At 44.5% G+C, this 23328-nt stretch overlaps 1 protein-coding gene across 2 annotated transcripts in view; it reads left to right on the top strand.

Annotated features, from left to right (window-relative positions):
• Positions 1-23328, top strand: part of CAMK4 (calcium/calmodulin dependent protein kinase IV) — a 380765-nt gene that overhangs the window by 315171 nt on the left and 42266 nt on the right. For both annotated transcript variants that reach the window (XM_030193470.1, XM_030193471.1), the window contains exons 6-7: positions 11081-11171; positions 16048-16122. In XM_030193470.1, coding sequence (XP_030049330.1) covers positions 11081-11171; positions 16048-16122 — 166 coding nt within the window. The remainder of the gene's footprint in view (positions 1-11080; positions 11172-16047; positions 16123-23328) is intronic.

Below are 23328 nucleotides of genomic sequence, written 5' to 3'. Positions count from 1 at the left end.
CCCCCAAGCTTTCCCAATTTAAGTTACAACATTTCTGGCTCTAGAAGGTAATACCAAATGTGACTGTGTGGGATGTGTGCCACTGTAGCAAGCAGAGGAGGGAGGGCAATAGTTGAGATTTTAGTTCAGACAGAATGTAGTCACCAAAGTAGTTTTCTGTTCTGTGCAAAACTGCTGGTTCTTTTTCATACACCATGCGCTACTTCCCTTTCCTATATTTTCACAGAAGTGAGCTATGTTGTACGGGTAGAACACTATCCAGCTTATAATTGAAAGAGAAAAACGCCTATATTGCGACCCAAATCGGGAGATGGGCGTCTTTCTCCCATGGGCGCCCAAATCGGTATAATCGAAAGCCGATTTTGGGCATTTCCAACTGCAATCCGTCGCGGAAACGGGTAAAGTTGACGGGGGCGAGTTGGAGGCATGGTGAAGGCGGAACTGGGGCGTGGTTATCGGCCGAGGAGAGATGGGCGTCTTTAGCTGATTAAAAAAAAAAGGCATTTTTACCGCGATTTTGGGTCACTTTTTTGGACCCTTTTTTTTCACGAACAGGTCCCAAAAAAGTGCCCCAACTGACTAGATGACCACCGGAGGGAATCGGGGATGACCTCGCCGGACTCCCCCAGTGGTCACTAACCCCCTCCCACCAAACCCCCCCCCCACTTTACAAACTTTTTTTCCAGCCTCTATGCCAGCCTCAAATGCCGTACCCACCTCCATGACAGCAGAATGTGTTCTATCCTCTGACAGCCTTTCCCTGGTTCTGATGTGGCTCTCGGGTGAGTGTGACACCTTTTCTGTTAAGGGCACTCCAGAGTCACATCAGCAATGCATTGTGGTGGGTATAGGGTATTGGGCTCCGTGATTCCACTAGCTTGTGGCAAATGCTCATGATGTTGGTAGTTGGTAGGCTCTACTCCCATGGTGCTTTTCCCCCTGCTTACTGGGTCAGAGTGTGCCCTGTTTTGTTTCCGGTAGTCCATGTGGTAGTGGCCATTTTTGTAAGCCAGTTTTAGATCCCTTTCACGTGTTAGCCACGCTACAGAACTTAGTTCTTACCTTGAATGTGGCTGAAAGAGGGCATTGTACAGCATTCTGTCAGCTCTGACCTACAGCTCATCTCAGTACCAGGGAGACTCGTTGCCAGTGGGGAACAACCTCTGATCTGCAGTTAACTGTGAGTAAGCATGCTTATTCCAATAAAGGACGTTTTCGGAGAGATTAGTCTTCAGGTGTCAACTGGTGTGCCAATGTTATATAGCAGCAACAAGTGCTAGAGGCCTGCGTGTATGCAGGTCCCTGGAGCACTTTTAGTGTGTACCGCAGTGCACTTCAGCCAGGCGGACCCAGGCCCATCCCCCCTACCTGTAACACTTGTGCTGGTAAATGGGAGGTCTGCAAAACCCACTGTACCCACATGTAGGTGCCCCCTTCACCCCTAAGAGCTACGGTAGTGTTGTACATTTGTGGGTAGTGGGTTTTGGGGGAGGGGGAGGGGGTTGGGGGCTCAGCACCCATGGTAAGGGAGCTATGCATGTGGGAGCATTGTCTGAAGTCCACCGCACTGACCTCTAGGGTGCCCAGTTGGTGTCCTGGAATGTCAGGGGGGCGAGTGTACTACAAATCGTGGCCCGTCCCACGACCAAATGGCTCGGATTAGGACATTTTTGAGCTGGGCGTTTTTACTTTCCATTATCGCTAAAAAAAAAAACAAATGCCCAGCTGAAAAACGTCCATTTTTTCGAAAATACGGTCTGTCCCACCTCTTCACGTACCCGTTTTCGGACATAGACGCCCATGGAGATAGGCGTTCGCGTTCGATTATGCCCCTCCACGTATCATCCAATCAAGTTCACAGTTTCGAGACCGAGCCAATAGGAATATATGCAGGAACAAGAACAATCTATTTAAAATAAGGGAAAAAAGGACAGACAGGAGGATCATTAACCTCCAAACCATATTTTAGGCCTACATAAGTATTGCCATACTGGGAAAGATCAAAGGTCCATCAAGCCCAGCATCCTGTTTCCAACAGTGGCCAATCCAGGTCACAAATACCTGGCAAGATCCCCAAAAAAGTACAAAACATTTTATACTGCTTATCCCAGAAATAGTGGATTTTCCCAAAGTCCATTTAGTAATGGACTTTTAAACTCCTCTTTTATCAAGCCGCAGTAGCAGTCCCTGGTGTGGTAATGCTGACATAGCCCATTCACTCTGAATGGGATTTGTTGGCATTGTTGCACAGGAACCCCTTGCAGGACTTGAAATTAGAGGCCTTTAGTGTGAACAATCTCTAGATGATTCACTTCTGTTTATTGGTAAACACTGATGACAGGAATCCATTTGTAGCCAGGAAAGCTGTCAGCTGTGCAGGTGAAAGAAGACATACTTAACAGACTTGTAGTTTAAAATACATTTACAGGAAATTTTAAGGCAAAAAATAGCCCCCAGAAATTCCCTTCTGCACTTCTTGGCTTCTCTGGTAATATCATGAAACATCCTAATTTTACTGTTCAGTAACAGATGGGGCCTGATATTCAGGGCCGCTGTAAGACTGAGCCGGGCCTGGGGCAGGTCTGCCGAGAGATTGAGCCAGGCATGGGCAGGGCCGCCTCTGCCAGGCCCTCCCAGGCTGCTGCTGCTGGGCCCCCACTGCTGCCGCCCCCCAGGACCACCACATAGCCAGACTTTAAAAATTGGGAGGCCGGAGCTCAAAGTGGGGGGGGGGGCGCATATTGCCCCACCTCCCTGCTCCCCCACCGCAACTCCACATACCTTGGCTGGCAGGGGTTCCCAAGCCCTGCCAGCTGAAGCCTTCCTCCAGCGCTGTTGTCCGCCACATTGCCTGGCCTGCAGCTGCTTGTCCCCTCACATTGTGCATGCTTGGGGATCCCTGCCAGCCAAACCAGAGGCCCCAAAGCCCTGTGTCTGCACCTCCCCAGCCTCCAAGGGGGGCCCAGCACCAGAGTTTTCTCTCTTCCACTCCTGTTGGGACTTGATCACCCGGGTCCTGTCAGGAGCAAGAGAAAGACAGACCTGGGTGCCAGGCTCCCCTTGGAGGCAGGGCCTGGGGGAACCTTGCCGCTCCCTCTGGGCAGCCGTGCACCAATATTCAGAGCTATTTAACCATTCAGGAACAGCTCCTAGCCGGTTAAATAGCACTTAGCTGGCTAAGCTCTAATATTTAGCATGCGATAGTCGGTTTCCTCCACTGAATATTAGTGCTTAGTGGCTAGCTGTGCGACTTAGCCGGCTAAACATTAACATTCAGCGCTAAACCGGCTAAGTTGTGCAGTTAAGATAGGCCTGCTATTTAAGTGGCCTGTCTTTAACTGCTATTAACTGGCTAGCGCTGAATATTCACTCAGCCAGTTAAATTGCCACAGCCAAAACTAAAACCGGATATTCAATGCCGATCGCTGGATACAGCCTGGCATTGAATATCTAGGGTCAGCGCCGCCAGTGGAAGCTAACCGCGCTGCCAGCAGCTGGCTGAATATGGGGGGGGGGGGGGTGGTCTTTATATTTACAGAAAAGATGTAGCAGCTAATCTCTATCAGACTTCAATGCCAAAGAAACAATTATAGTTGCCACTGTTACAAGATTAGTATCTGAAGTCTCTAGCATATCCGAGATAGCCAAAGCAAGGATGCAGGTTTTGTGAAGCACGGCAGACGTAAATGTATATATGTTCTGAAATACCAATGCACATATGTTTGTGCCAACATATGTTGCAGTGTTGACCCCATTGATATTTTAGCCATTGACACTTGTAAAATGAATGTTTCTGTTGCACAAAGAAGGCACATACATGTCCGTTTATGCATGTACTGTAGAAAAGACTGTATATTGAAAAATACTAATGGCAGTTGACACGTCCCAACCTGGGCATCTCATTTCCTATTTCTGTACTCTACATAAAACGGGGTTTATGTCTGTTGATTGCATGTTCTACAACAAACACTTTGAGACTGTTAATAGTAAGATTCACAAAAAATGTGATTTGTTTTCCAAGTGCTAAGCAGTGACATCCTTTAATGGTATACCAAGGCAAATCTCTGTCTATGGGCAAGCCTGGAGGTTTCCTTAGTACAGCACATCCTTCGTTGTTTGATCCCAATTTAAAATACCAGCAATTAAATTTACAATCAGTTTGCTCACCTATGGTATATAATAAAGCAAGGCTGATGTCTGGGAATCAAAAACCTAATTAATCACTGATGTATTTTGTACAATGGAGCATGAATATAATTTCTGCGAGTGGCTGGAGGGCATCTGTTGAAACATCTACAGCATGTACTGTGTAAAACATCATAGAACAGGCAATGAGGGCATTTTTCTATGTGCCATTTGAGCAAGAACTCAACAGCCATGCTAATATTAATTATATTTTTGATGCCTTTCAGATATTTTTGGACTGTATCATTTAAATTAGGATTTCTACTCCATTAACTTTACTGCTGTATCTGTGTCTGTCTGTTCACATGGGCTACATACTGTGGGAAACGATGAGTTCACAGCACTAATGATTATAAATAGAGCAATATGTAGATGGAAGAGTTCATGTAACTGATTTCTTCTGTGACATTTTTTTCTCTTTCTTTTTTGGTGGATTAATAAATTTTGAATCCTGTATGATATGAACCTCAAGCCACAGGTTAAGTGCCGAAATAGAAAGGTACTATCAAATCAATATTTAAATGCTTCAGCTGGCATTTTAAGACTTTTCTGCTATTTCTATAAACTTTGCACACAATTTGATGCTTTAGGGGCCTTTTTACCAAACGATGGTAAAAGATGGCCTTAGTGTGTCCATAGGCGGGTCATTTCCACATCCTAAGACCATTTTTACTGCAGGGGTAAAATGGCCAATGTTTCTATTTCCTGCATTAATGGCCACATGCTAATTTTCCCATTGAAGTGTGGCCATTAACGAATGAGCTCCTACTGCCACCTCTTGTATAGGTGATAAGGGCTCAAGCACTAACCATGTACTAATCAGTTAGCGCGTTGCAATGTAGCTGCACTAACTGATTAGCACAGAACACGCCCATTCTCTGCCTCCAGACCCTCCCCAAACCAGTGGCATAGCTACGTGGGGCCATGGGGGCCTGGGACCCCATAGATTTGGCCTTGGACGCCCCTGACGATGACCCTCTCGACCCCCTCTCCTGCCGCCAACCCTCCACCGCCGCCACCATTGCCTACCTGTGCAGGACGTCAGACTCACAGAAACAGAATGAAGCCTTGTGCCAGAAGAAGAGAACCTCGGCTGGCGGGGGTTGGGGTCCCCCGCCAGCAAAGGTAGGCGGCGGCGGGGGGGGGGGGGGCAAAGTTGTTGTTGTTGGTGGTGGTGGTGGCGGTGGCGGTGGGTCAGTAATGACAGAGGGGTCGGCGGCGCCAGGGGGGGAGTTAAATGTGCCCCCTCACCTCGGGCTCTGGACCCCCCTCCCGCCGAAGTCTGGCTACACCCCTGCCCCAAACGCGTGTGGGTAGAACACACCAATCCTGAAATTACCACGGGAAATTAGAGACGCTAACAAACTAGGCAACACAATAATAATGGGTGATTTCAATTACCCCAATATTGACTGGGTAAATGTAACATCAGGTCATGCCAGGGAAGTAAAATTCCTTGACGAAATCAAGGACTGCTTTATGGAGCAGCTGGTACAGGAGCCGACAAGAGAAGGAAAAATTCTAGACCTAGTCCTTAGTAGAGCGCATGATCTGGTGCGGGAGGTAATGGTGCTGGGGCCGCTTGATAACAGTGAATATGAGATGATCAGATTTGATATTAGCTTTGGAGTAAGTATACGCAGGAAATCCAATATGTTAGCGTTTAACTTTCAAAAAGGAGACTATGATAAAATGAGAAGAATGGTGAAAAAAAAAACTTAGAGGAGCGGCTGCAAGGATCAAAAATTTACATCAGGCATGGATGATGTTCAAAAATACCATCCTGGAAGCCCAGGCCAAATATATTCCGTGTATTAAAAATATTCCTTGTATTAAAGAAAGAGGAAGGAAGACCAAACAACAGCTGGTATGGTTAAAAAGTGAGGTGAAGGAAGCTATTAGAGCTAAAAGAAATTCCTTCAGAAAATGGAAGAAGGAACCGACTGAAAATAATAGTAAACAGCATAAGGACTGTCAAGTCAAATGCAAAGCGCTGAAAAGGAAGGCAAAGAGAGACTTTGAAAAAAAAGATTGCGTTGGAGGCAAAAACACATAGTAAATTTTTTTTAGGTATATTAAAAGCAGGAAGCTGGCAAAACAATTGGTTGGTCCACTAAATGACCGAGGGTAAAAGGGGCGATCAGGGAAGACAAAGCCGTAGCGGAGAGATTAAATTAATTCTTTGCTTCGGTCACCACCTAATTGACCCTGACTTAACGCAATTCCCACTCTGTATCTCTCATACTGGAACTGGTGTTCGCCATCACGGTACTATGTAAGCCACATTGAGCCTGCAAATAGGTGGGAAAATGTGGGATACAAATGCAACAAATAAATAAAATAAATAAATTGTCTCCAGTTAGAAGATAAGAATTGTGATGCAGGACTCAGTTAATAAAATGAGTCACTTCTGTTGTCCAGGGAATTAAATTGCAGAGATAATTTTATGAAAGCTTTTTTATGCGGATTAACAAACTCACACAAGATAAACTCACACAAAAATCCACTCACTGAAAAATGACATAAATCAAAATAGATTTAAAGAGCTATATGGATCCAATAATCTCTTATTCATCATTGGCAAAAACCTTCCAAAAAACATTATTTTATTTCTGTATTTTTCTTTTCTTTTATCAATTATTTCAGTAGTCATTCTTCAACATTCATGATGCAAAAACGAAAAAGCACTTATCTTAAAGAAGCTCATATAAAGTGCAGGATCAGAGCCAAGCTGACAATCAACAAGCTGTCCACATGTTCTCAAATTAGTATACAAAAATGTCTATAACAATCACAGTCTTGTACAGTCATAACCATCTACAACAGTCTTCTTCAAATTCAAAATGGCTTCTATTTAATCCAACAATGACGTCAGACGCCATAAGTAAGGCATCCGATAGAAACAGATCAAACAAAGGTAGGGCTATTGTCAATATATCTAGAAATAAATGACACTATTTGATGCCAAAGGGGGAGGGATTGGAAAGGAAAGGAATGCCAGACCAAGGAGATGAAGCAAGTGGGGCTCAAATACTGAAACCACAGCAGGAAGGATGGGGGACAGGCAGGCAAACAAGCAAGCCAGATGCCAGAAAAGGGGGAGGGGAGTGAGAGAGAGAGAGAGAGAAGCTGGATGGGGTGGGGTTAGAGAGGAGAGAGACACATTGGCATGGGGGAAGAAGAGAGGGGAGAGGCTGGACAGGGAAATACAGTGGTGGAAATAAGTATTTGATCCCTTGCTGATTTTGTAAGTTTGCCCACTGACAAAGACATGAGCAGCCCATAATTGAAGGGTAGGTTATTGGTAACAGTGAGAGATAGCACATCACAAATTAAATCCGGAAAATCACATTGTGGAAAGTATATGAATTTATTTGCATTCTGCAGAGGGAAATAAGTATTTAATCCCTCTGGCAAACAAGACCTAATACTTGGTGGCAAAACCCTTGTTGGCAAGCACAGCGGTCAGACGTCTTCTGTAGTTGATGATGAGGTTTGCACACATGTCAGGAGGAATTTTGGTCCACTCCTCTTTGCAGATCATCTCTAAATCATTAAGAGTTCTGGGCTGTCGCTTGGCAACTCGCAGCTTCAGCTCCCTCCATAAGTTTTCAATGGGATTAAGGTCTGGTGACTGGCTAGGCCACTCCATGACCCTAATGTGCTTCTTCCTGAGCCACTCCTTTGTTGCCTTGGCTGTATGTTTTGGGTCATTGTCGTGCTGGAAGACCCAGCCACGACCCATTTTTAAGGCCCTGGCGGAGGGAAGGAGGTTGTCACTCAGAATTGTACGGTACATGGCCCCATCCATTCTCCCATTGATGCGGTGAAGTAGTCCTGTGCCCTTAGCAGAGAAACACCCCCAAAACATAACATTTCCACCTCCATGCTTGACAGTGGGGACGGTGTTCTTTGGGTCATAGGCAGCATTTCTCTTCCTCCAAACACGGCGAGTTGAGTTCATGCCAAAGAGCTCAATTTTTGTCTCATCTGACCACAGCACCTTCTCCCAATCACTCTCGGCATCATCCAGGTGTTCACTGGCAAACTTCAGACGGGCCGTCACATGTGCCTTCCGGAGCAGGGGGACCTTGCGGGCACTGCAGGATTGCAATCCGTTATGTCGTAATGTGTTACCAATGGTTTTCGTGGTGACAGTGGTCCCAGCTGCCTTGAGATCATTGACAAGTTCCCCCCTTGTAGTTGTAGGCTGATTTCTAACCTTCCTCATGATCAAGGATACCCCACGAGGTGAGATTTTGCGTGGAGCCCCAGATCTTTGTCGATTGACAGTCATTTTGTACTTCTTCCATTTTCTTACTATGGCACCAACAGTTGTCTCCTTCTCGCCCAGCGTCTTACTGATGGTTTTGTAGCCCATTCCAGCCTTGTGCAGGTGTATGATCTTGTCCCTGACATCCTTAGACAGCTCCTTGCTCTTGGCCATTTTGTAGAGGTTAGAGTCTGACTGATTCACTGAGTCTGTGGACAGGTGTCTTTCATACAGGTGACCATTGCCGACAGCTGTCTGTCATGCAGGTAACGAGTTGATTTGGAGCATCTACCTGGTCTGTAGGGGCCAGATCTCTTACTGGTTGGTGGGGGATCAAATACTTATTTCCCTCTGCAGAATGCAAATAAATTCATATACTTTCCACAATGTGATTTTCCGGATTTAATTTGTGATGTGCTATCTCTCACTGTTACCAATAACCTACCCTTCAATTATGGGCTGCTCATGTCTTTGTCAGTGGGCAAACTTACAAAATCAGCAAGGGATCAAATACTTATTTCCACCACTGTATATGAACTCAGAGAAAGGGAGATGCCGAAGATAAACACAGAGATGGGGGAAGATGGATAGTGGACATGAAGAAAAAAGAAATGTCAAATGGACATGAGACCTTGGTTAGCGAGTTGAGAGAAGCAGAAACCAGAGCCTAGGACCAACATTTAAAAAATAAAATGTCCAGACAACAAAAGGTAGAAAAATAATTTTATTTTTCTATTTTGTGATTAGAATAAGTCAGATTTGAAATAGGTATGCTGCCAGAGCTGGTGTTAGACATGGCTGGGGCCTAGAGCAGAAGTTTAGGAGGGGACCCCAAAAGCTTACTACTAGGCTGCATCTTTTTCAGCTTCTGGCAGGTGTGAGGCTCTCTCTGGCCAGGGGGCCATGGATAGTTGCTCTAGTTTTAACCCCAACACCATCCCTGGCATGTGCTATCTTTATATTTTACACAGTGTAGGAAAAAATTCATCTTTCTATTTCTCTGGTGTTGTATTAAATTCAAGGTCTGGATTATTGGTGTTTCGGTTCAATTTATGTTATGGTCACTTATTCTGTATTTGGCATTTGTGTTCTGTGTGTATGACTGTTAGCATGAATTTTCTACGTAGTGTTGTATAGTAATTTGGCTTTTTCAGTTTTCTTGATAGGTATATTGATATTTTAGGGCCCCACTGTAATATTTAGGGTCCTAAAATGTAGGTAAGATACTTACTTTGGATGTTAGTGCTGGCATGGTAGTTTTGTTCTAGGTTCTGAGTGGCTTTTTGTTTGATAGATTTTTGTATTACTTTACAATATGCCTGCTATTGAGATAGCACTAGAAACAAAAATGTTTGTATGGTGAGTTTTATGGGGAAATGTTCTAGCTCTGCTCTGCATCCTCTGTTGGGGGAGGGCCAGGGGCTTCTATTGATGCAGAATATTTGAGGGAAGCATATGTGTTTTGAGGGACCGTGGCTCAATGGGGAATGAAGAGTGCAGCCTCTTGTACTTCCCCTAATCCTCAACATGGCCTGCAGTCACTGAAGCCTGCACTGCTACCCTCATTGAAATTATTGGGAGTGGGGCAAGGCAGGGCATGTGTGCGTCAAGTAGCACATTTTTCTCTAGTGCCCACCCATCCAACCTGTTGGCCCACCCAAAATTTGCCTTCTGGCTACGCCACCGGTGCAAAGTGATATAATTGCCCCTAAATGACTAGCTACTGTCTATATAAATGTGGGGCAAGTGAAAAGCAGGGCCATAGTGGCTCTAAATACCTTTTGTTTTCTAAATGGTCTAAATGGATAGTGCTGCTTCTCGCACATAACTTAATATGATCACCATTCCAGATGAAAAATGATCCTTTAGCATCTTTACATAGTAATAGCACACGCATGCAGATGAGCCCATTCAAATCTGACACATATGCAAATTACATCAGCATTGTGTAATAGCCAAATTAATGTGCATGAAATATTGAACTTAACACTAACATTCTTTAGTATACAAAGTCCTTAGTTTATCAGAAAATTTGAATTCCTTCCTCTGTTCCTCATGTAACATAATCAGGAGTTTCTGAACACATGTCACTTTTGTATGTTTCACCTACTACACATCTGGGATATTTTGGGCCTAAATAAAGTCAATCTGGAATTTGAGGAAGAGATATCAAATCAAGATTCCAAGATTAAAAGTTGCAGTGAAAGGTTCTGTGGCCACCACCTTGCACACCTCTCCCCTCATTTTTAAAAGATATTTGTACATTTTGAAAGTACTTGATTCATATGTTTCTTTAAAGTCATTACATGGGGCTCAGCTGTATCTCCCTGGATTTGCCAAAAATAAGGCTGTGGTGAACTAAAGAAATACTTTTTCATCCTGACAGTTCCTGGTTGAACTGTTTAGATCCCATGCACAGAGGTCTAGATGTGATTCAAAGACTCATTTTCCTACAGGTCTTGGCTGTTTGTAGGTACAGTGGTATATGGGCTTGAGAAAGATCATACACCTTTGCAGTCCTACTGTATTGCATTTGAGTATTTGTAAAAACTTGAGAAACAAAATGATCTTTTTAAGCATAATAACTTTGAGTTTTATTCTTTGGGTTTTGTTTTCTTGTAGTATCTGCATGAAAATGGGATTGTCCACCGTGACCTCAAGCCAGAGAATCTACTCTATGCAACTCCAGCTCCAGATGCACCACTAAAAATCGGTGAGTGAAAAATTAGCAATGGTTTTTGCATTCATCTGTTTGTGTTGAAGGATTTAGGTGCACTTTTATCCTGATGATCCTTCCTTCTTTCATAGACATCACTCCATTAGAGCAATAGCCATACACATCCACTGGGGAAGTTAAGGAATCTATATACTAACTCTGTTAAAACTGGTATGGCAATACAAGTTACTCCAATACAGCAAGTAATGGCTGTAGGTAGGACAGGAAACAGTAATGCAGATCCAATTTCAAATATGGATGTAGAATTTATTGCTTGAGAGACCCAACATGGTCAATGTTTCGGCAAAATGCCTGCTTCAGGGGTCATATAAAGGCCTGTCAAAAAGGATGCTTCCTATATCAGAAGTTGAAAACTCTCATCCCAGTCATTAAATAATACTGGGCTGCTTGTCAGTTTTCTTGTTGGCATTAGGTATGAAACTAAAATATGTATTAAACTAATGAGATATAGAACATGGTAGTGTTATCTTGGCAACATTAAAGATGGAGCAACCATGGTAATGGAGGTTTACCCACACTAATTGCTCAAAGTAAAAAGTCCAGTTAATATGACCCTTGTAGCTCTGAAGAGACACCCCTTAAAAATCCCTTCCCTGTTTCCCAAGTGTCTTCACCCATTGTGGACTACCTCCTCTAATATTGTTGGTGCGATTGGGCATCCCAGCATGCCCACACCCCAGTATGAAGTGTTCAGGCACCCATCCAAAACCCTCTGAATAGATGCAGCCTTCCGGTCTTCGAGAGCCCTTCCCTTCCCAAGAATGTTGTAGCCCTTGGTTCCCCACTCCCAAAAGAGAAGCAGATTTTGAGCTCCTAAACCCCAAAGAGTTGAGGCTTTTGGGCCCCCTTAACCTTTCAATCACCTGAAAGTGACACAACTTCCCCAGTACTCAACCCTGAAAATTATGTTGCTTTCAGGTTTCCTGCCTCTGAAAATTTATTTATTTATTTGTTACATTTGTATCCCACATTTTCCTACCTATTTGTAGGCTCAATGTGGCTTACATAGTAACAGAGAGGTCTTTGCAGACTCCGGAGTAAACAAATACAAAGTAATGTTGTGGTAAAAATCTACTATGCTTAAAGGTACATCGCTACAATTACCATCACGCTTACAGGTGTTTTATACATTTAGGTAAAGTAAATTTTTCTGTGTTCCAGGAGAACTCACATATTTCTACAGAAATAAGAGTTCAAGTAGGAGTTACACCTGGGTCCCATTGTTCAAAGTCCACTAGGCTACTCCTTACACTTGCTTGCTGCTCTATTAGGAATGGCCATAATACCTGTTACAGAGCCTGGTGTATACTGTCACTTTTACTTCTTAGAGGGGTGGGAGGGGGTCAGTAACCACTGGGAGATTAAGGAGGGCCTTCATCCCTCCAGTGGACAGCTGCTCAATCAGGGCACCTTTTTGTACCCTGGGCGTGATTGAAATAGGTCTAGATAAAAATGTCTCTTTTTTGCTTTGGACGTTTCTTCCCATTCTGTTATCGCTGAAAGATGTCCTAATTTTGCACTGTCCCTAGTCCCACTCAAAACACACTTCCAACATGCCCCCTTGCTATCTGGATGAATTGCAGTGTAAAACATCCAAATTCCGCCTTTCGAAAATTGCGATTTGTCATTTTCGGCAGATGGACCTTTTTTGGGCCATTTAGAGATATCGATCTGTTTCAAAAATGAGTATCATATGCAGTGGAGGCCTTTAGGCCAATTGAGGCAGGGCAGCACTCTCCAGAGAGCTGCTCTCTCCCCTTCCCTCCTTAACCCTCTTCCCCATGTTTATCTTTTTTTTTTTCCAAAAGGTGGCAGCGGCAGCGATTCCCATAGGCTGCTCTGCCGCCAGTACTGGACTCTTCTCCCTACTACTGCAGTCCGCCTCTTGATATAACTTCCTGTTTTCTCAGAGGCGGGACGAAGCAGTAGAGGGAAGAGTACCGTGACAGGGCAGCCTAATGGAATCGCTGCCGCTGCCACCTTTTGGAAAAAAATAAAATAAGGTAAATACAAGGAAGAGGGTTGAGGAAGGAAGGGAGGCGATGCCAGACCAGGTGCAGGCAGGGGCGGCATCTCATCCCTGCCTCAGGTGGCAGATTGCCATGGGCCGCCCCTGGTCATATGGATACATGAAAATTCATCCAACTCTTGAGCACATAATAAACCACAGCCTAATTTAATTAACAGACATAATCCTTATTTTGTTGATTCCCATCTGCCCATTCCTTCCATCCCGTAACTGTTCCCAGTGTACTGGCACTCTCAATGGTGAGTTGTTAGTGCCTGCTTAAACAATCAGGTTTTACAGCCCATGTCATGAAAGGTATATGAAAGGTAACATTTTCCTTTTCTGAATAATTTCACATAGTTTGAAAATGTACGAAAGACAAAAGAGGCCAACCCAAATACAAACAAAGAGCAATTGGGAGACACACCAAAATAATCATCCCATGATACAAAAAAATAGAATAAATTCCATGGAAATACAAACAGGCTGGATTATAAACATTTTAATGAACAAATGAATTTCAAAAACTTGACATAATACTAAACACAACCAAATGGATATGTGTGGATACATATGGATTGCTAGCTTTTATTTATGACATTTATCCCAACGCGGGCTTACTGCTCGCTCTTCCGGGACTACTGCCAGCCCGACGTGACTGCCAGCAGTAGTCCTGCCCCTAGTTCGCACCATTTTAGGGGGAAAATGAAAACCCTTGGAAATGGCTTGCGTGGCAGTAACCTGGCGGTAATCAGGCATTGCCGTGCACTGCCCAGTAAGAGTGGGAGCCCTTATTGCCACCTTGGTAGGTAGTGGTAAGAGCTCCCCTTCACATTGCCACGTGGTAAGAGTTCTCTTACCGCATGGCCATGTGTGCCTGGGGCATTTTACCCACTGCAGTTAAAAGGGCCTTGGCGTTGGGAAAAATGGCCCCCGCCACTACCGCAGGGCCCTTTTTCCTGCTGCTTAGTAAAAGAACCCCTTACTGATTTAAACTAGATAATTGAAATATGGAGGATAAAGGTAAGGGCTAGGATTAGTTGGATAGACAGGAGTAATGGGAGGCGGGATGAGGTAAAAATTAATGCCATGAGTTTATTTGAGAAGAGTGCTTAAAGGCTAGACTGAAGAAGTGAGTTTTCAAAAGATTTCGGAATAACAAATAATCATCGGTGCATTTGATGGTTTTAGGTAAGGAGTTCCAAATTTCAGTGCCTTCATATGAAAAGTTAGCAGTATGGAATTTTTGTAGGTTACTTTCTTACAATTCGGGAAATGTAGGATAAGATGTTCTCAAGATGATTTATTTCAGAAACTAACATAATACCAAACACAACCAAATGGATATGTGCAGATCCAGATGGATTGCTAGCATTCCATTAACAAAGTTCCCAACATGTTTCAGTGTGTCGCCTGCATCAGGGGATATGGACAGCAAATCAAATCAGATTATAAACTGGGCAAGGGGACTCTAAAGGGAAAAAACTGCCATAGGACATATATCACCACGTGACCCAGCCATAATATCTGCACACTGACCCCCCCCCCCCCCCCCCCCGCCAATATTCAGCTGCCACCGGAGGCACAAACCCTGGATATTCAACACAGGGCCATATCCGCGGCAACCAGATGATATTCAGTGCTAACTGTTTAAGTGCTTAGCGGTTAAAGATTAGGCCGCATAAATAGCGGGCCTTCTTAACAGCTAAACTTAGCTGGTTAGCGCTGAATATTCGTGCTTAACCAGCTAAGTTGCGCAACATAGCCACTAAGAAGCACTAATATTCAGCAGAGATAACCAGCTATATCGCACAGATTATTAGCAGTTAGCCAGTTAAGCGCTATTTAACCGGCCAGGAGCCGTACCTGCCCAGTTAAATAGCATTGCTTATTGGACTCTGAATATCTTTTGGGAAAACCCAATTAGATTTCTATTGGACTGATATATGACTTTTTCTGTTCTTCTGTTTGAATGATATGGGAGATTTATATTATAGCGAGTGTGCAGATAGTATGGCTGGGTCAGATGGTGATGTATGTCCTATGGCAGTTTTTTCCCTTTAGGGTCCCCTTGCCCAGTATTTGATTTGCTGTCCGTATCCCCTGATGCAGGCGTCATGCTGAAACATGCTGAGAACTTTGTTAATGGAATGCTAGCAATCTATCTGAATCTGCACATATCCATTTGGTTGTATTTGGTATTATGTTAGTTTCTGAAATACATTTGTTCATTAAAGTTTTTATCATCCAGCCGATTCATATTTGCTTGGAATACAGAATTTATTCTATACTTTTGTACCACAGGATGATTATTTTGGTGTGAATCCCAATTGCTCTTTGATTGTCCTATAATTTGAAATGTGTGTATTTATTCACCTTAGATTTTAACTGAGAAACATCCACATATAGTGGATATGAGATGTTTGACAGATCCACAATGGTTCACAAATGCCCCTTAACATTCAGTGAGCACATGGCAAATGGCCCCAAGTGCAAGGTGAATTATATCTCCCAACTTGTTGTATTCATTTTCCTCCAAAGCAAATAGCTTACTTTTTACCACATTACATTTTCATTATGAGCTGTGTTTCGCCAGTTGGGGGGGGGGGGGGGGGGGAGGTGGTCCATGTTTATGTCCTAATATAAATTCTGAGGGTACCCTATGCATTCCACTTCTTAAATGATGACAGCTTTCAATAAATGTTAAAACCTGATAGTGTGTATAGAAACAGAGGGATAGATATGAACTCATCTAAATTCCTGAACCCCATCTTGAATGCTGTCACAGGTCAATACAATTTTTTAAATTTAATTTTATGTATGCATCTGTTTTAAATTTTACAGCTGACTTTGGCCTTTCCAAGATTGTGGAGGATCAGGTAGCCATGAAGACGGTATGTGGAACGCCAGGATATTGTGGTAGGTTTTGATTGTGCTAAGTATCTTTCAAGCACATATTTTTTTTACTCTGGTGAAAAATATCTTTTTGCTAGGTCACAACTTGCCTGAAATACATGTGCAAGATTATAAAAAGCAAGGGAAAGGATGCCTTTGCTTCTTTCCTTTTTAAAAAATGAGAGAAGAAAAGAAAGCCTTGTAGCACTAAGTCATCAAACAGAACATGGGAAACGGAAGAAGGCTCAAACAAACAATGGAACTTAAAAATAAAACAATACTTGAAAGAAAATGAAATCAACTTCCAGTAAACAGCCAGCACTCAGCAGAGCGATGCAGATACAGTCACATATCATTATAGCTGTTAATTTTACTTTCATGGACAAACACCTGTAAGACTTCTGAGGAAGGCTTTTTGGGCCGAAATGCAGCACCGAGTTGAGTCTTTTATGCAACAGCTGAGTGTTTGATGTTACAGCAACAAATGGACTTTTTAATGTGTTATATGAATTATTGTTTTTTAAGTCCCATTGCTTGAGCCTTCTTCTGTTTCTCACATTTTCATTGTTCCTTTCATGGAATTCGTTACCACTTTCGATTTGCAGAATTTTAAAGTAGCAGTTAAGACTTGATTCTTTAAAGAAGCATATGATACTACATGATTGGTGTGGTTGGGATTTTTGGTGTCCAACCTGAAACATTTAAAAATGTTATTCTTTTTGTCAGTGTGAATGCAATCTTTCCTATTAAAAGTGTAGTCCCTTTCTTTTTTTTTTTTTTTTTAATGTTTTTATTATGAAGAGAAACAAACCATGCAAGAGTATAAGGAAAACACACATTACCAAAGGTACAGACAGCAAAATCAATTTCCATAGTCCAAATACACAAATGCAAAACTGTGGTATACATTGGTAAATACCTCTTACTATAAACAAACCTAACCAGAATGCGCTGCTTGTGTGCACTCCTTCCCGTTTGCGGACCAGGTACTTGTCCTGAGACTGAAACAGGCTGCCTCTCCTCTTCTTTTTCTTTTTTTTTGTTTATCCCTCCCCCTTCCAGGAACCCACCCTCCCTCCCTTCCCTCCCCCCCTACCCTCCCCCCTGCCCTTGTCCCTCCCCCCCTACCTATCCCCCTTTCCTCGGATCTGGTACTAGATCTACTAGGTCTACTAGAATTGTGCAATGTTAGTAACGATGCTCCAATTAGTGAGCGAGTAATGTGCGAGCACGATAGGGTGGGTGCCTATGATATCAGCACCCTCCATTTCCTCCATAATTCTACATAGCCAGCATCCCTTACACGATGTATATCCGTATCCATGTCCCCCTGTTCCCATCCTGCCATCTGTGTCATGCTAGCCTGCCATTTAGCTAGAGGGGGCGGTGTTGCATCAATCCAGTGTTGTAAAATAACTCTTTTTGCTAGCACTAAAGCCAGAAGGACAAACTTACATTGAGGTGCTGATAACCCCTGTTCCACAAGGTCGGCATCAGAGCCTAACATTAATATGTCATAGGACCATTCTAATTGAGCCTGAAGAGTTCCCTCCAGCCGCGCCAGCACACCCTTCCAAAAATCTCGCAGCACCCAACATTCTAAAAAATGATGTATGATTGTACCTTTGCCCCTGTGGCATTTCACACAACCATCTGAATCCCAGAGACCCAGCCTCTTGCCCTTGCATCTGGTAACATAGGCAATATGGAGAATTTTAAATTGTGTTTCATGGAGTCCCACATTGGGTGTGATTTTGAAAGCCAAATAGAAACACCTGGAAAGTGCCCGCTCTGATATCTCCTTCCCTATAAGTGCGCTCCATTGCTGTGCCAGCTGAACATAGAAAGGCACTGGGCGCCAAGCCAACCCCAACCCATACCAGTAAGACAACCTATTAGTTTCTGACGGGAGTTGCATAAATTCCTTGTCTAGCTTAGTAAAAGTCGGATACACATTGCCTGGACTTTTCAAAGAATGCATATAATGGACAAGTTGCAGGTGAGAGAAAGTTAACTGTGAAGGCAGCCCCCACCTAGATTGACACACCGAGAAGGAAGGAGGTCCACCATCTCCCACCTCTATGAACTGACCTACATACCGGCACCCCATTTGAACCCATTTTGACATGTGCGATTTCCCCTGCAGGAAACCTAGGATTGTTCTGCACCTCTAGGAAGGGGGAGGGTCCTCCCGCCCCACCTACCCTCCCCCTCCACCACTGCCAAGCCAAACGTAGCGGCCTCATAAGCGGAGATATCTTAACAGATGTTCCTAAATTATGGAGAACTGAAAAAAACGAAAACGGCGCAGCCTCATTCTCCCACACGTCTTCAGAGGCAAACACTCGTACCCCCGTGTGCATTTCATGTATCCATCTCATTAATGATGCAACATTATAGAGCCGAAGGTCCGGTAGCTTGACCCCTCCCTCTTTTCTAGTCCTTGTTAACTTATGATACCCAATACGCGCTCTCCTGTGACCCCAAATAAAGGAAGAAATTACTCCCCGGAATGTACTTTCATCCCTGCTCTTGATCCATAGAGGCATCATCTGAAGCGGATACAAAACCTTAGGAAAGAGCACCATCTTCACCAATGCCACTCTGCCTAGAAAAGATATAGGATAATCCCTCCACCTACCACATAATTGGCGAATAGCCTCCAGCCTATCGGTAACGTTTCTTCTATACATTAAGTTGAAATCCAGGTTTAAGTATACTCCCAGGTACTTCAAGGTTCCTGTAGACCACGCAAGAGGGAAGTTTGAAATCTGCCTGCAAGCACAATCTGAAGATAGCGCCATCGCCTCTGACTTTTCGAAGTTGATCTGAAGTCCCGAAAAAGACCCAAATTGCTTTATTAAATCAATAAGTAGGGGAAGGCCCTTAGACGCACAGCCCAGAAAAATGAGCATGTCGTCTGCAAAGAGGTTAACCTTATAAACTTGTTTCCCCACTTGGATCCCCTGTAATGCTCCTAACTGCCGAATTTTACAGGCCAGTGGCTCAAGAGCTAAAACAAAAAGCATAGGTGACAGAGGACAGCCCTGTCTGGTCCCCCTTTTCAGGGCAAATGATTGAGACAAGATACCATTGATCAAAATCTGGGCTGTAGGCCTGCTATAGAGAGCACGCACTCCGGATAAGAATTCCCCAAAGATGCCAAACTGCGTAGGATCCAAAACAAATGATCCCACAGTATTTTATCAAATGCTTTCTCCGCATCTAAACTTGCAATAATGGCATCTCCAGGTTTCCCTCCCGTATTCTTCATGACACTCAGTGCCCTCAGGATGTTCGTAGATGCATATCTACCAGGGACAAAACCAGTCTGATCGCTATGAATCAATGAGGGAAGAACTCGTCCCAGCCTAGCGGCCAGGATGCTGGCAAACATCTTAATATCTTGATTTAAAAGAGAAATTGGCCTATATGACCCCAGCTGCTCTTTGTCCCGTCCTGGCTTGGGTAACACTACTATAGTGGCATGAGTCAGGTCACCCACTGCTTGCCCTGGTGACATCAGCACCTGCCCTCTGAAAGGACCCATCATATCTTCCCCCAAAATCTTATAGAATTCGGGTCCCAGCCCATCTGGCCCAGGAGCCTTCGCTAGTTTAAGTCTCTTAAGAGCGACTTGAATTTCCTCTCCCTGTATGGGTGCATTCAAAGCAGCTAGGTGATCCGGAGCCAAGAATGGGAGGTGCATACCCTTAAAGAACTCCTCACGCTGGGCTGCGTTGCTAGCTCCCGCATCATACAGCGATTGATAGAAGTCCACAAATGCCGCTTGAATTTCTGCTTCAATTTCGCACACCCTTCCTGTCCTCATCTTGATACGAGAGATTACTTGCTTCGCAGGCCTATTGCGTACTAAGCTTGCTAACAGCTTCCCCGCCTTATTTCCCCATCTATGAAGCTTGTGTTTGTAAAGTTGAATATCCCTCATGGCTCTTTGGTGCAAAATGAGGTTAATTTTGTCTTTTAAGTCTTGAAAGCTATCTCTCGACGCCTGGTCCCCTCTTAGAGCTGCAGCCCGAGCATTCTGTAGTTGTTTAAGCTTAGAGAGGAGCTCCCCATCCTGTTGTTTCCTCATTCGGGAAGTGTATTCTATGATTTTACCCCTCATTACTGCTTTCCCCGCTTCCCAAAATACTACGGGGTCCGTATCTTGCGGATTATTGTCCGCCAAATAATTCTGCCACTCTTTAATTAGAAAGGGCCTAAACTCTTTGTCCAAATACAACGTAGGATTCATTCTCCATCCGGACACTACCCTTCCCTTTAAACTACCTAGGTCAGCCCATACCATACTGTGATCAGATACTGCCTCCGCCTCAATGTCTACCTTGCGAGTTTGCGAGAAAAGGGAAGGAGATATCAGTAAGTAGTCCAATCGCGCCCGGACTCCATGCACATGAGAGTAAAAAGTATAGTTCCTATCATCCGGATGCATGGCTCTCCATATGTCCACCAATCCCAGCTCATTTTGCAGTATTCCCACCCCCTTCCCATCGAAATCCTTGGGTCTTTTCTTTGGGGGGTTACAATCCACTAGAGGGTCTGCTGTAATATTGAAATCTCCCCCCACTATCAGTTGATAATCACTAACTGTAACCAGAGCCGCCAGTAAAGAAGCAAAAAATTTCTGCGAGTAAACATTGGGCGCATACACCGAACACAGAGCTACTTTGCTACCTTGAAGAACTCCTGCCCAAATAACAAACCTCCCTTCTGGGTCTTGTATGATCTGGTGTCGGCTGGAGTCTAAACCTTTATCAATGAGTATGGCCACCCCCCTTTGCCGGCTATTGAAGGATGCAGACACCAGTTCTCCGACCCACCTCTGTTTTAATTTTGAATGCTCCGAGGACGATAAGTGTGTTTCCTGTACTAATAATACGTCCACTTTCATATGTTTACTATATTGGAGGATTTTAGATCTTTTGATAGGCGAGTGAATGCCGTCTACATTCAATGTAGCCACCCTTAAGCTAGTCATTTGGTCCCACCCATCGTGCCATTGCAAAAATAGATCTGTCCACCTGTCCCCCTGGCGGCGTCCCAGCTGACCGCCTCAGGAACACTTGCTAGCAACATCATTACAAAGATTGTCTCCCCCGCACTCCTCACTCCATACTGCTCAGGTTCAGTATCATTCAGCACCAATTCCGCTTGTTCCCTTCCCTTTTCCATCCCCTTATTTCCACTAACATTACAATGATAACCCTTCAACCATCTCCCCTCTTCCCTCCTGTCCCCTCCCACGACTTTCCCCTCATACTCTCCCTCCCCCCTATCCCTCCCTCCCCCCTCCCCCTCCAGTGTTTCCTCCTCCTCCTTCATCCACCCACACATCCAACCCCCCTTGCACACTTGCCCTCCTTTCGCTCCCCCTTCACACTCATCCTCTGTCCCACCCAGCCCCCTTATGGATATCCACTAACACAGTGCCCCCGCCCCCTCCCCCCCCACAGCACCTCAGTTAAATCAATTGTCCGCCTGACATTGGTTTATAATCGTTTTTGGTTTCCCCCCCACAGGTTATAAGAACAACAGATTAATTAACAAATCATTAAACAGCATATCCCCAACATGCCGAACTGAACTGCACTGCACAGCGGGGAAACCTCCTCTGCCCATCTCTTTGTACTCTCCTCGTCCGATTGACAGTGAGTTTTTTTTTTTTTTTTCCCCCCCACAGGCTAGAGAAATAACAAATTAACTAACAGACCAATAAACAGCATATCCCCAACCTGCATATCTTAACTTCACTGCACAGCAGGAACCGCTTCTGCCCAGCTCTCTGTTCTCTTCTCAAATGCAGAGAATCCAGCCGACCCTCTGCAACTCTTCCCACGTCTTGTTCAATTAGTTCAGCATTGTAAACAACTTGCAGATCGTTAAATGTAATGTCAGAGATAAGAGTGCCAGTCTTGTGATCATTTATGAGAAAACCAAGAGAACAGAGTAATGAGAGGTATAGGACTAAAGACACAAGGCTGTCTACACACTTGCCGAGTCCTGCTTGCAGTTTACGTCTCTTGCTGAGGCCCCGCTGCTCCTCCTCCACACCTCCACGCTGCCTCCATTCCTCGATGCTCCTCGCGTATAAATTTGGTTCCCCGCCGCATCTGACAACTAAGCAGTTTTTCTTAGCTTAAATCTGAACAGTTTCAAAATCGCCACAGCGCTGTCCCACGCACCCACCGTGCCTCCAACACATTAGCGTCTGGTTTCCATTGAGCACGAGACCGCAGGCCGCCCACATCAGCTCCTATGGATCTGGAGGTAGCTTGTCCAGGAACGCTTGCAGCTCTTCCGGCTTAGTGAGAGTGATCGTGCGGTTGTCATGCGTAACTCTCACCCTGGCTGGGTACTGGAAAGCAAACTTAATTCCTTTATTGTATAATTTGGAGCAATATGGTGCCAAACGTTTCCTCTGCTCCGTTACTCTTACCGAGAAATCCTGAAAGAGTAGAATCTTAGCTCCTTTATATTCCAACATTTTCTGCTTTTTGAAAAGTTCCAAGATTCTAGCTTTGATCGCATAATTCAAGTACCTGGCAATAACAGGTCTCGCTCTTCCAGATTCCTCTCTGCGATTTCCAATTCTGTGCACTCTTTCTACTTGAACACCTCCCGCCTCCGATGATAACCCTAGAGCCTTCGGTAACCAACTTTCGGTCAGCTCACGTAGGTCACTCTCAGGCACTGTTTCAGGGATTCCTATAATGCGCAAGTTATTTCTGCGGCCCCTGTTGTCTTGATCTTCTACCCGGTCAAGGAGAATTTTAACCTGTGCCTCCAGCGTTCCTATCCGGGTTTCCGCTGCTGATAAAAGATCTTCCTGCGCCGAGATGCGCTCCTTCGCGTGTTGAATCCGCACCGCGTGTCCCGCGACGCTGTCTTTGATTTCTTCTACTCCCTCATGGAGTTTAGCCAGTTTGTCGTCTAAAAGCTGGGACAAATGCCTCATAGAAACTTGTACCATGTCCTCTTGTATTCCTATTAGTGGTCCCGTTGGTGAGGGAGCCATGCTGGTGGGGGAAGCGGAGGAAGAAGAAGCCGAGGTCGCCATTTTCTTTGCAGCTGCACTCAACTTTTCGCGTCTCTCTCGCAACGATTTCACCGGCATTCCCTCTCCTCTTCCCTCTCGATCTTTAAGTCCCTGCCGTTCCACACCACTCACCCGCAATTTGGTTTATTTTTCAGCGCGGGATGTCTGCA

Source organism: Microcaecilia unicolor, chromosome 2 (assembly GCF_901765095.1).
Source record: "Microcaecilia unicolor chromosome 2, aMicUni1.1, whole genome shotgun sequence".
Classification (NCBI taxonomy): Eukaryota; Metazoa; Chordata; class Amphibia; order Gymnophiona; family Siphonopidae; genus Microcaecilia; species Microcaecilia unicolor.
Note: the sequence above shows the minus strand (reverse complement) of the source record. Positions and strands in the feature narration are given on the sequence as shown.